This window comes from Malaclemys terrapin, chromosome 6, assembly GCF_027887155.1.
Source record: "Malaclemys terrapin pileata isolate rMalTer1 chromosome 6, rMalTer1.hap1, whole genome shotgun sequence".
Classification (NCBI taxonomy): domain Eukaryota; kingdom Metazoa; phylum Chordata; order Testudines; family Emydidae; genus Malaclemys; species Malaclemys terrapin.
The window spans coordinates 65,361,883-65,375,851 of record NC_071510.1 but is presented as its reverse complement, the minus strand read 5'-3'; the positions used below and the strand labels follow the sequence as shown (position 1 = coordinate 65,375,851).

Below are 13,969 nucleotides of genomic sequence, written 5' to 3'. Positions count from 1 at the left end.
TTGTATAGATATTTAATTCCTTCGAGTTAGAAAGTGATGTTTCATGCTGACCTTGGACATGCTTTCTATTTTAACGCTAAGTTGTTCTAAGTGAAAGTGACTTCTTAATTACATAATAGCAATTATATAATGCCTTTCACCTTCAGGGGGTATACAAATATTAACTAACCTAACACACTATAGCAATTCAAAGATAAAATGAGAAATGGAGTATGGCACAGAAAAAAATCTGTACAGCACAAACAAGTAAAAAAAATTATGATATATATCATATATATGATGATATTGGGTCAAATCTTCAAACTAACCTCTAAACATGGTTTGTTCTCTCCCTCCCCCTCACTCCCGCTTTGCCATTTATGCATGAAATTGTGCACAGATCAGGGAATTTCATACCTATTTATGCACTGTACATGTGCACTGAGAATCACATTTTCTGGGGGCAGGAGAGGAATTAAGAACCAAACTGCATGCAAGACCAAAAAAGCCATATGCATACAAGGCTTAACTGAAGTCTTTAGGGGCCCTGCTGTCCTTTCAGATGCACTACCATATATACAACTGAGACATTTGATGTTAATTTTTGTAACTCTCTTTTTGTACCAGGATTAGTAGTAAAATATTGGAATTTTGCCCATGCACTGAATCTTTTAAATTTGTGGCTGGATATTTAATTTCCTCCTGGAATAAAATACATGTTTACTAATATAACTGAGATCCTTGGCATTACTTTCAAAATATGTGGCAGGATGACAGGACTGGGCCAAAAAGAGTTCATTTAAATCAGTGTACAGTCCTGAATGATCTTGTTTTACTTTGATTATTGGATAACTTCCTGAAAACTGGGTTGCTATATCACCTAATTCAAAAGGAACTTTGTCCCTCAAAAAGTAATAGCAAAAAAATGTTTTAAGTACATTAGAAGCAAGAAGACTGCTAAACAACCAGTGGGGCCACTGAATGATCAAGATGCTAAAGGACCACTCAAGGATGATAAGGCTGTTCCAGAGAAACTAAATAAATTCTTTGTATCGGTCTTCACGGCTGAGGATGTGAGGGAGATTCCCAAACCTGAGCCACTCTTTTTAGGTGACAAATCTGAGGAACTGTCCCAAATTGAGGTATCATTAGAGGAGGTTTTGGAACAAATTGATAAACTAAACAGTAATAAGTCACCAGGATGAGATGGCATTTACCCAAGAGTTCTGAAGGAACTCAAATGTGAAATGGCAGAACTACTAACTGTCATCTGTAACCTATCATTTAAATCAGCTTCTGTACCAAATGACTGGAAGATAGCTAATGTGATGCCAATTTTTAAAAAGGGCTCCAGAGGTGATCCTGGCAATTACAGGCCAGTAAACCTGAGTTCAGTACCAGGAAAACTGGTTGAAACTATAGTAAAGAACAAACTTGTCAGACACATAGATGAACATAATTTGTTGGGGGAAAGTCAACATATTTTTTGTAAAGGGAAATCATGCCTCACAAGTCTCCTAGAATTCTTTGAGGGGGGTCAACAAGCATGTGGACAAGGAGGATCCAGTGAATATACAGTATTTAGATTTTCAGAAAGCCTTTGACAAGGTCCCTCACCAAAGATTCTTAAGCAAAGTAAGCTGTTGTGGGATAAGAGGGAAGGTCCTCTCATGGATTGGTAACTGGTTAAAAGATAGGACACAAAGGGTAGGAATAAATAGTCAGTTTTCAGAATGAAGGGAGGTAAATAGTGGTATCCCCCCGGGGTCTGTACTGGGACCAGTCCTATTCAACATATTCATAAATGATCTGGAAAAAAGGGTTAAACAGTGAGGTGGCAACATTTGCAGATGATAAAAAAATTACTCCAGATAGTTAAGTCCCAGGCAGACTGCGAAAAGCTACAAAAGGATCTCTGGGCAACAAAATGGCAGATGAAATTCAATGTTGATAAATGCACAGTAATGCACATGGCAAAATGTAATCCTCTCTCTCTCTCTCTCTCTCTCTCTCTCTAAAATAATAAAATGATGGGGTCTAAATTAGCTGTTACCACTCAAGAAAGAGATCTTGGAGTCATTGGGAATAATTCTCTGAAACCATCCATTCAATGTGCAGCGACAGTCAAAAAAACTAACAATATTGGGAATCATTAAGAAGGGGATAGATAAGATAGAAAATATCATATTGCCTCTATATAAATCCATGGTACCCCCCACATCTTGAATACTGCATCCAGATGTGGTTGCCCCATCTCAAAAAAGATATATGGGAATTGGAAAAGGTACAGAAAAAGGGCAACAAAAATGATTAGGGGTATGGAACGGCTTCCGTATGAGGAGAAGTTAATAAGACTGGGACTTTTCAACTTGGAAAAGACATGAGTAAGGGGGGATACGATTGAAGTCTATAAAATCATGACTGATGTGGAGAAAGTAAATAAGGAAGTGTTAATTACTCCTCATAATACAAGAACTAGGGGTCACCAAATGAAATTAATAGGCAGCAGGTTTAAAACAAACAAATTGACTGCATTTTGTGAAGAAATACTTCCACCTGTGGAACTCCTTACCAGACAATGTTATGAAGGCCACGACTATAACAGGGATCAAAAAAGAACTAGATAAGTTCATGGAGGATAGGTCCATTAATGGCTATTAGCGAGGATGGACAGGGATGGTGTTCTTAGCCTCTGTTTGCTAGAATGGGTGACGGGATGGATCACCTGATTACCTGTTCTGTTCATTCCCTCTGGGGCACCTGGTATTGGCCACTGTGGGAAGACAGGACACTTGGCTAGATGGACCTTTGGTCTGACGCAGTATGGCCATTCTCATGTTCTTAAAATAAATTCAGAAATTCTTTAATGTATGACTTAGGTGTGCAAAATGTTTCCTTTTTTAAAAGCCCTTATTCTTAAACTTGATAATGCACGAGGCTGAGATGACATACAGCCAAGCATCTCCAATGCAAAGCACACAAGCCTTTCAACATAAAAATTAGACATGATCCAGACTAATTTTACTCCAAATATATTTTGCTGAACCTTTTCAGATGCTGAATTCAGGGGATTAGAGAATGGGAACTATATATCTCCCTTATAAAACAGAAAAATAAATGGAGTGTGTGAAGGGGAGGAAGGGACAGAGGTTTATATGTAGGAAACAAATACCTTAGAGAAGAACATGCAGTTTTTTTCTCCACCTCACATTGCTCTGAGTGCTGATACGGCATAGGAGATAGCTTCTGTTTAGGTTTGCTTGGCAGAGGGATGTTGGGACCAATGGGTGGTAAGTAGACCTGGGAGAGTACACTGGCAACTCTCCAGCCCACATACTGGCAGGAGGTTAAGGTCCTGGGAGATGATGGAGCATTTGCACTTGAACTAATAAAAGGATTTGCTGGACCATTTGCCTCAGCCTGTTGAATGAAAAGAAAAACAAAATTAAACCTACCACAATAAACTACTAGAAACAAAGTAATGGCAAAAATGATCTGGGATATAACCTATCTACAGAGAGAATTATAAATAAGGCATGTAGTGTTTTTCTGTTTTCCATGGCTCACTTTGATTCAGTGCTTCTCCTTTGAGTCAGTATATGGGTGAGGTAAGGGAAATAAAAGGTATACTATAGATTATTTGCTTACATTTATAGAACAAAATGATGAAAATAAGAATATTTGCATTTTTTTCCTCTTTGGAAACATTAATAGGCACTTCTCAGTTTTAATAAGCTAATACTTTTTATACCAGTTTAAATCTCACCTTTCTATATCTTTTACAGAGCCTTGTGAAGGCATTTTCAATAACTCTCCAATCTTACAAACAGGCATTCTGTAAACTTTTAGGGACATGGTTTGAAGTATGGCCTCAAACTGCATGTACAGTTTTGCGTGCCCACCCCTGAGAGCATGAAAACAGGCAGTTTTGTGCACACAAAGTAAAACAGAATTTGAGTGCATGACATACACATGTAAAATGTTCATTTCCAATTATTGCTAATTTAGTTTTATATATGCAGATAGAGACACATGAAAAATATGTGTGCTCAATTTCAGAAACTTTGAACTTTGTCCCTCCCATTTAAATGGGACATTGTGTGGCAATATACTACTGTGCTGATATATATCACTGTTTTGATTGAATGTCTGAAACTATCCCTCAATCCAGAAGGATATTAGCTATACAAGAGGTAAATTAGAAACTCTGAACAGAAACAGGGTGGGTAAGGTAATATCTTTTATTGGCCCAGCTTGTTTCTCTTGCCAACAGAAGTTGGTCCAATAAAAGATATTACCTCACTCTCCTTGTCTCTCTAATGTTCTGGGACTGACGTAGCTACAAAAATACTGCATACAAATTTGACACAGTTTTTGGGAGGGGAATGACAATTTTTTTTTCTTCTTAGTTTTTTATATTTTAATAGTAAAAACCAAAACCCACTAGAATCATGTTTCTGTTCATTTTATCTTGTTTTGGTGAGGTCCTTGACTGTTTTAATTACTTTTCTTCTCTGAGGATGTTTTAACTTAGAGATGCCCATAAGGCATATTTTTCTTCGTCAGAATCTTATGGTTATAACCATTGAAGCTGTTAGCTTCAAAATGTCACACAATGTTATAATCAGTCACTTTTTTATGTTCATAATATAATTGCTCGTTCTTGAAAGTAAATAGGATGTTGCATCCTGTCTATTCTGTTTTAAAATACCAATGACAAACTATTTACTGAATGTTATGTGCAGCCCTTTACCAGTCAGACTTCATTTTATATGCCTCTCAAGCCTTTTAATGGTAAACAGATTGATACAAAAAAAGCTTTCTTCATTCCATCATACTTCTTAGCATTACTGAAGTCTGATTTTTGGGTAACATTTATTAATGTCATTATGTAGGTACATTTAAACAATTAAGAGTTAGTAACTGTACAACTTGTTACTTCATTTTACTTCAGTTCCTAAACCTTTTAATTTTTTTATAGCAGCTTCTGCTAGTGACACAGCCATAACTATGTAGTGACAGCATTTCCATTATAAATCCTGGTTTTGTTTTTATTTTCCCCAAGCATTTATAACTGCGTTGTAAATATTCATTCTATGCACAGACTCAGCATACAATTTCCCATCAAATTTGTCTGTGTACAAATGTAATTAAAATTGTTTTGGCTGTTCTTTAACACAGAAATGGGAAAAATACTATAGCACTTCATTTTTTTGACACTTTATGAACCCTTGTCTCCCCTCAGTAGAAGAACTGTGAACATGGAACAACTACACAGGAGCTTGCTTTCCCCAGTGAATAGAGAATGTTTCACCGTCAGTCACACCTTTTATTTCTTTTGGGTATATGGAAAAAATTAAGGAAGTCTCTGGATTCAACCCTGTGGCAAACAGAGCCACTGTAGATTTTCCCCCATGTTCACAGAGGAACTAATATGCAACCTCTTGCTTTAGGGTCAACATATTACATTAGTCTCTCTGCCAGTGACTCACCCTTTCCCTGAAGGTGATTTCTACATGACAAGATAAGTGGTAATCTGCTGTTTTTAAAACCAAAACAAATATTTTTGTTCACATTGGTAGTTTTTCCAAGTCCTTCATGGAGCCCTTACCAAACTCTGTCTCCCTTCTGAAAGGCCCAATATAGTTACAACAACCCTCTTCTGGCATGGGAAACCTAGACTTAACTCACCTTAGAACCCATCAATGCTGGACTTTGTAATGACCAAAGGGAGTTGCTGGAGAGCGATGTAAGCTAGTGAGGAGGGAACCCACAAATGCCCTGCCCAAAGTTGCACCCAGTAGCTATTAGGCACAGCTAAAGCTGGAGGCCTCTGACTTTAGGAGGAAACTTTAAATGACTGACATCTGTTTCAGTAAACAGCAATTTCTATCCTTGAACTACAGCACAAAACGTGGGTGTAAATCAATTAATCCATGAGGCTGGCTCTCTGTCTGGAAAGTTATTTATCTTTTGTTCTTTCTGTACCCATTACTATAATATAATTCAGTAGCATAAAATATATAAAAGACCAACTCTTTTAAAAGAGAACTACACAAAATATTAATGGGTCATAAATGGCAAGAATGAAGTCAGTTGTATATATGAAGAGTCAGAGAGAAATCTGACTAGCAGAAATCTGTATCTAGCAGATGGTAGAAAGTACTTAGAAATGATGACTCTTCCTAGATGTTCCAGCATATGCTGTGGAATTGCCCGTACAGTAAAGCCTTGCTCATTGCAAATCTCCCAGGAACTATCACAATCAAAATACATCAATTAACATTTGCTTATTATGCTAGTGTATGTATGTGGCAATTTTCTATTTTCCTCTCAGACATTAGGGTCACAATTTTATTTGGATTATTGATTTGCCAGATGAAGGTCTCAGTGTTTCTGCTTCTCTGTAAATATCTGCATTTATTATTTTTGGACTGTGAGTAACAATGCACGTGTTTGTCTTGTTAGCAAACACATGTCCATAGCATGATACCAATTTCACTGGCATGAAACTGGGATCTTATGAGAGATTGGAGGCATCTGGTGTGACAGGAGCCTGGGGTGCAGCCTGGAACTGTGGGACAGCTGTGCCCTTAACTCTCCAGCCTGGGCTGTCTCTCACAAAGCTTCCAGGTGCTATCACTCAGCACAACTGCATGTGAAGCCCCACACCCAGCTAGATTGCATGAATGCTCCCAGAGCCACTCATGAATCACACAGAGAAAGGCACCAGCCAATTCCCCCCACCTCCCAGCACTGTACCTCAGGAATATACTGTCTTGCACTGCTCAAGACTAGCAGTGCAAATTTAATTGGTTCACCATTTCATCAATGGAAAGTGGACGTAGGACTAGCCTTTGTAAACCTGAGCAGATTTACCAGGCACTTCAGCCAAACTCACTGGTAAAGATAAACAGTAAAACAAATTTACTGATTACAAAAGATAGATTTTAAGCGATTATAAGTGATATCAAAAAGTCAGAGTGGTTACCAAAAGAAAAGAAAATTATAAGCACACAGTCTAGATTCTCAACCCTATTAGACTGGGCAACTTCTAGATCAGAGGTGGGCAAACTACGGCCCGCAGGCCACCTCCAGCCTGCAGGAACCTCCTGCCCAGCCCCTGAGCTCCTGCCCCAGGAGGCTAGCCCCCAGCCCCTCCCCTGCTGTTCCCCCTGCCCCGCAGCCTCAGCTCGCTCCGCCGCTGGTGCAATGCTCTGGGCGGTGGAGCTGTGAGCTCCTGGGGCAGCGCAGCTGCAGAGCCCGGCCTGATCCGGTGCTCTGTGCTGTGCAGTGGTGTAACTGGCTCCAGTTGGGCGGCGCGGCTATAGCGCCGCCAGCCACCGGTGCTCCAGGTGGGGGGGGGGCAGGGAATTTTGGGGTGGTGGTCGGGGGCAGGGGTGTGGATAGGGGTTGGGGCGGTCAGAGGACAGGGAACAGGGGAGTTGAATGAGGGCAGGGGTCCTGGGGGGGCAGACAGGAAGGAGAGGTGGGGTTGGATGGGGTGGCAGAGGGAAGTCAGGGGCAGGGGTTCTGGGGGCGGTCAGGGGACAGGGAATGGAGGGTTGGATGGGGCAGGAATCCCGGGGGCACCGTTTTGGGGGGAGAAGCTGGGGGGGGTCAGATAGGGGGTGGGGCCAGGCCACTCCTGGCTGTTTGGGGAGGCGCAGCCTCCGCTAACCGGCCCTCCATACAATTTTGGAAACCCAGTGCGGTCCTCAGGCCAAAAAGTTTGCCCGCTCCTGTTCTAGATTAAGCAGTTTTCTCACCCCACTGGATATTGCAGTTCATAGTACACAGGTGTGACACTACACCCCATAGTAGGAAGAGAGTCTGAGACATAAACCCTTGTATTAGAGGCCTGGTATGAGGCAGGACCTGCTCACAGAATTTGGCAAGAACAGGACTGATATTGCAGAAATACACATTCCTAAGAAGTGCTAGTCAGAGTGCTCACGCAAACACACCCTGATATCAAGTGGTACCAGAACATCCCAATATCAAGGATGGTACAACAACATTTCCCAAGGATAACTGGAACACACTGACCCCCTCCTAAAAGATACGCTCAGGATGACAGTATGTAACAGAGCTGTTTTGATTGAACCAACATGTACAAGATGATGGGTGATAACTAGCGATGTCAGGGATAGCACTAATTTGTTTGTATCGGGTATAAAGATGTATCTCAGAGGGAGTATCTTTGGCCAGTCTAGGGAGCAGTGGAAAGTCCCACCACAGACTGAGCTGCATCCATTGTCACGAGCATACATGTCTTAGTATCCTTGTAGAGTCTGCCAGGTGCTATTACCATGCTTCATCGACAATAAACCAGGCCACGTGTCTTCACTGAAAACCGAGTCTGTGGATTTATTGGGCAGTTTAATTGAGGTCTGCTATCTCCGCTATCTATGCAGAGCTGGGACAGCACACTGAATGAACACACACACAACCAACATCTGACCACAGCCCCAATATTCTTCATAGAGATATTATGATATGATTATGGCCTATCTATGATGTATTTTATACAAGATAGGTCATGTGAGGTATCACTGAAAAGGTTATGATTTACTGAATATGATTATCCTATTTGTATGCATGTATAATTTTTGTATCTGAAGTTAGGAATATTGTCTATGCATCTATTACAAATGTGTTTACACCTGGGGAATGCCCACTAGACAGAATGCAATCAGTCTAGATGGCTTGCTGGGAAGGGCCATTGGAGAGAACAATAGGTCTTAGAAGATGCTAATCACCCACCAGAAGCCTTCCTGCGGATGGTGCAAACAGCCTCTGAGTTATGGCTGCAGGGATATGTGACCAGGTCACCTGGTACTGGACTCCATGATAATACTAGTGTTTTTCCACTGACTGGGGGTGGGGATCAAACTGGGAGACAAAGGATTCCCGCCATATGCAAAAACTATTTAAAGCAGAGGAGTGATATCATTATGTTTTGTTCTTCATTGACTCCCCACCCAAGAAAGAGGACTGCTGGAAACACCTGAGAACAAAAAGACTGGACTGGGGAGAAGGGCCAAGCCCAGGCTAAAAGGTGTCTGGGTTGTCTGTGAAAGATATATCTGGAATTTTAAGCTGAAAGCAAATGCAGCTTGCCTTCAAGACTCTTTGCAGTCTGCCTAAAACAACATTTAGGGTGAGAATTTGCTACTTATAACCAGTTTCTTTAGTATATTGAGCTTAGATTGCGTATTTGTTTTATTTGCTATGTAATCTGCCTTGATCTGTTTGCTATCCCTTATAATCCCTTGAAATCTATCTTTGTAGTTAATAAACTTGCATTTGTTTTGTCTAAAACCAGGTGTCTGGAAATCTAACTAGGGGCAAAAAGCTGTGTATATTCTCTCCACATTGAGGGAGAGGGTGAATTTTTTGAGCTTATGCTGTACAGTTCTCTGTGCAGTGCAAGATGGTATAATTTGGGGTTTACACTCCAGAGTGGGGGTGCACTTGAGTAACTGGGCCGTTCCTTAGCTGAGCCTTCCCATGCAGAGCTGATCTCAGCATCTGTGTGTATATTTGCAGCTGGGTGTGTCGCTATGTGTATGTGTACTGGTAAATTGCAGTCTGAAGCCTGGGGAAGGGCTTGACAGGCTGTATAATAGTACAGTGTTAAGGGAACCCAGGCTGATGGGTCAGGTGGCTCAGTGATACCCCAGTTCCAGGTGGCACCCCGAAGGGGGGAAGAACCTGTCACAACAGGTTTCACCCTTGAAACCTGGGCCAGTCTCCTCTGTTGGAGTCTTCAGTCTTCTGAGTGTCCTTGTTACTTGTAGCAAAGGAGTGGGGTAGGAGAAAAAGCAAAGCATGGGGCCACGGTGTTCTGTTTTATACCTTTAGTCCAGGGGTAGGCAACCTATGCCGCCTTCGGCACGCGAGATGATTTTCAGTGGCACTCACACTGCCCGGGTCCTGGCCACCGGTCCGGGGGGGCTCTGCATTTCAATTTAACTTTAAATGAAGCTTCTTAAACCATTTTAAAAAACTTATTTACTTTACATACAACAATAGTTTCGTTATATATTATAGACTTATAGAAAGAGACCTTCTAAAAACGTTAAAATGTGTTACCGCACGCGAAACCTTAAATTAGCGTGAATAAATGAAGAGTTGGCACACCACTTCTGAAAGGTTGCTGACCCCTACCTTAGTCCATGTACTTGGAGAACACAAGTCCAGGCATGTCTGCTGGGCATTGCTGAGTCCCCAGGCAAGGTTGAGCAATGCCCCTGGTGTGGTCTTATGCAGTTGAGTCATTGAATTGTAGCTCCCTTGCTGGACAGTGGCTGTTGATGGTTGTTTGATACCTGCCCAGGCGTTGGTTACTTTCTTTGCTGTTGTCTTTGTGGAGCTATTATCTGGTTGATTCCCCAACTTACTGCATGTTTTACTGACAACCATACAACACAATCTCATAACTTCCCATGCACTGATTATATACATATTTAGATAAAACAGTGATTTTCAGCAGATCATAACCTTCCCCCGATACCTTACATGGCATGCTTTATATGTGAGGTCACAATTAGATATAAATGAGGAATATGGGGGTTACAGGACACTCCCCCGAGGTATAGAGTGTCACACTGGTGTGCCCAGATCTGAAACCAAGCGTGCACCCTACGGGTATGTGAATTTTCAAAAAGTGCTAAATCAGCCACTTCCACTAGTAATAACCGGCAACTCAGACACTAGTGGGTTGCACCTGCCAGAAGGGGATAATAGGAGTGTGCCTGTGGAAACTTATCCACCAGATAATTTTCAAAGGGGGTCTCTGCATCTCAAAGGGCTAGTGCAGCCCCAGCAGTGTGCACCCGAAACTGCACCTCGGAGTGACTACAACAGGTGACTGCAAGCCAGTGGGTGGCAGTTTATTTGTTTTGGCATTAGCATTAGCAATGCTACAGGCTAAGAGGGGGGAAATTGCAGGAGCTGCTTATTGAACTATTTAAGCATTTTACTGACCACAGCCTGGTGCTATGCCTACTTGTGAGAGTCAGGGTAGGGTGGTGTTTATGTGGCCATCGTTTATTAGTACTGTAGTGTCTAGGAAGTGGATCTCTTGTGTGGACTGGTCCAGGCTGAGGTTGATGGTGAGGTGGAAATTGTTGAAATCATGATGGAATTCCTCAAGAACTTCTTTTCCAAGGGTCCAGATGATGAAGATGTCATCAATGTAGTGCAAGTAGAGTAGGGGCGTTAGGGGACGAGAGCTGAGGAAGTGTTGTTCTAAGTCAGACCTAAAAATGTTGGCATACTGTGGGGCCACGTGGGTACCCATAGCAGTGCCGCTGATTTGAAGGTACACATTGTCCCCAAATGTGAAATAGTTATGGGTGAGGATAAAGTTACAAAATTCAGCCACCAGGTTTGCCGTGGCATTATTGGGGCTACTGTTCCTGATGGCTTGTAGTCCATCTTTGTGTGGAATGTTGGTGTAGAGGGCTTCTACACCCTATACTGGAAATCTACTGACCGCTATACTTACCTACATGCATCCAGCTTTCATCTAGACCACACCACTCGATCCATTGTCTACAGCTCTACGATACAATCGCATTTGCTCCAACCCCTCAGACAGAGACAAACACCTACAAGATCTCTATCAAGCATTCTTACAACTACAATACCCACCTGCTGAAGTGAAAAAACAGATTGACAGAGCCAGAAGAGTACCCAGAAGTCACCTACTACAGGACAGGCCCAACAAAGAAAATAACAGAACGCCACTAGCCATCACCTTCAGCCCCCAACTAAAACCTCTCCAGCACATCATCAAGGATCTACAACCTATCCTGAAGGACGATCCATCACTCTCACAGATCTTGGGAGACAGGCCTGTCCTTGCTTACAGACAGCCCCCAAACCTGAAGCAAATACTCACCAGCAACCACACACCACACAACAAAAACACTAACCCAGGAACCTATCCTTGCAACAAAGCCCGTTGCCAACTCTGTCCACATATCTATTCAGGGGATACTATCATAGGACCTAATCACATCAGCCACACTATCAGAGGCTCGTTCACCTGCACATCTACCAATGTGATATATGCCATCACGTGCTAGCAATGCCCCTCTGCCATGTACATTGGCTAAACCGGACAGTCTCTACACAAAAGAATAAATGGACACAAATCAGACGTCAAGAATTATAATATTCAAAAACCAGTTGGAGAGCACTTCAACCTTCCTGGTCACTCGATTACAGACCTAAAAGTCGCAATATTACAACAAAAAAACTTCAGAAACAGACTCCAATGAGAGACTGCTGAATTGGAATTAATTTGCAAAATGGACACCATTAAATTAGGCTTGAATAAAGACGGGGAGTGGATGGGCCATTACACAAAGTAAAACTATTTCCCCATGCTTATTCCCCCCCCCCTTACAGTTCCTCATATCTCCTTGTCAATTGCTGGAACTGAGCCATTTTCATTACCACTACAAACAGTTCTTTTTCTCTCCTGCTGATAAAAGCTCACCTTAACTGATCACTCTCCTTATAGTGTGTATAGTAACACCCATTGTTTCATGTTCTCTCTGTGTGTGTGTGTGTGTGTGTGTGTGTATATATATATATATATATATATATATATCTTCCTACTGTATTTTCCACTACATGCATCCGATGAAGTAGGCTGTAGCCCATGAAAGCTTAAGCTTAAATAAATTTGTTAGTCTCTAAGGTGCCACAAGTACTCCTGTTCTTTTTGCGGATACAGCCTAACACGGCTGCTACTCTGAAACCTTTCTATGGTGAGTCCCTCAACTGGAGTGAGGACTACTGGCCAGGGTGCGTGATTATGCTGTTGTCATCCAAAGCTCTCCACATGCATTGCTGCCTTTTGCATCCACTATACCACAGTCCCTGCACTAAATAATGTGAATGAGCTCTGCCTAGCATAACTACACTTTCTCTGCACTCCAGAGCATCTGTGTAGAAGGTGCTGTGTGCATCTAATTGTTCTGAGAGTTTGGATAGCATCCCAGGGTCACTGTTCCCTAAGGGTTGCACAAACCTAGCCCCAAGAAAGGAAGGGTAGATGACAGCCCTTGAAAAGAGCACCATTGTTGTTCTCTTAAGAATTGATAGGAATAAACCATCAGAGAGTGTTTTTTTCCTCCCACAGTTCTCTAGCAGCCTGGGGCACTATAGTACTACTCAGTCTACTGTCTCAGGCTGCTGTTTCTGATAGAAAGAAATCAGAAAGGGGGAAAATGGTATAAAATGGAACACCAGAGTTATCTGAAAAAAGTCTTCTGCCACATTAATCAAAGTAACACTGAAATGTTACATTATCATAGCTTAATATCTGCAAAATCTAAGTACTTGGGGTATTATTATTTCAGTGCCTGTCTCTCCTAACTCTTAAAATTATACAGAGCAGGTTTCAGCCTTTTTAACATGGTTGTGGTGGAGAGACCATTGAAAAGTTGTTTTATGCTGAGATGTCTGGTAAAGTTGTATACTTCAGCAAGCTGACAGACAAGAATCCATTAAGCTATTGAGAACACCCGTGCTGAGTGGAAGTTCAGGACCACTCAAGAAGTGCACTAAGTTAAGTAATTGTGTGTTCAGTTCTTTCACCTTCCATGAACTTGTGAAATTGCTTTTGCCTCTGCAACCAACTTCATTACTTTGCCAGCTTGAACAGGGTACTGTTTCAAGCAAAGAAAACACTCTCACCATTGTACCTAAAGGCAGCTACTGTGTATGTAGGCATTTGGGCCCAGATCACCCCTCCTGAATTCTATGAGCATCCCTCCACAAAGATCCTCCCACTGTAACAAATTATCCTATGGTTGGGGGAGGTGAGGTTGCAGCATTTGCTCCTTCATGGAAAAGGCTGTGGGCCCCACTCCCACATCTGGGTATATTCAGGTGATCAGGGCCATCCACAAAAAGACACTGCGTCTCTGCACCATCTCTGGACCCAGTAGTCCATTTGGCTTCCTGG

General features: G+C 42.0%; 1 protein-coding gene across 2 annotated transcripts in view; it reads right to left on the bottom strand.

Annotated features, from left to right (window-relative positions):
* The window catches only part of TMEM232 (transmembrane protein 232), a 150,241-nt gene that overhangs the window by 45,134 nt on the left and 91,138 nt on the right, over positions 1 to 13,969 (bottom strand). For both annotated transcript variants that reach the window (XR_008445317.1, XM_054031384.1), the window contains exon 12: positions 3,152 to 3,399. Coding sequence is in view for 1 of the 2 variants with exons in the window: in XM_054031384.1 (XP_053887359.1) it covers positions 3,152 to 3,399 (248 nt within the window). In the remaining variant the exon portion in view is untranslated. The remainder of the gene's footprint in view (positions 1 to 3,151; positions 3,400 to 13,969) is intronic.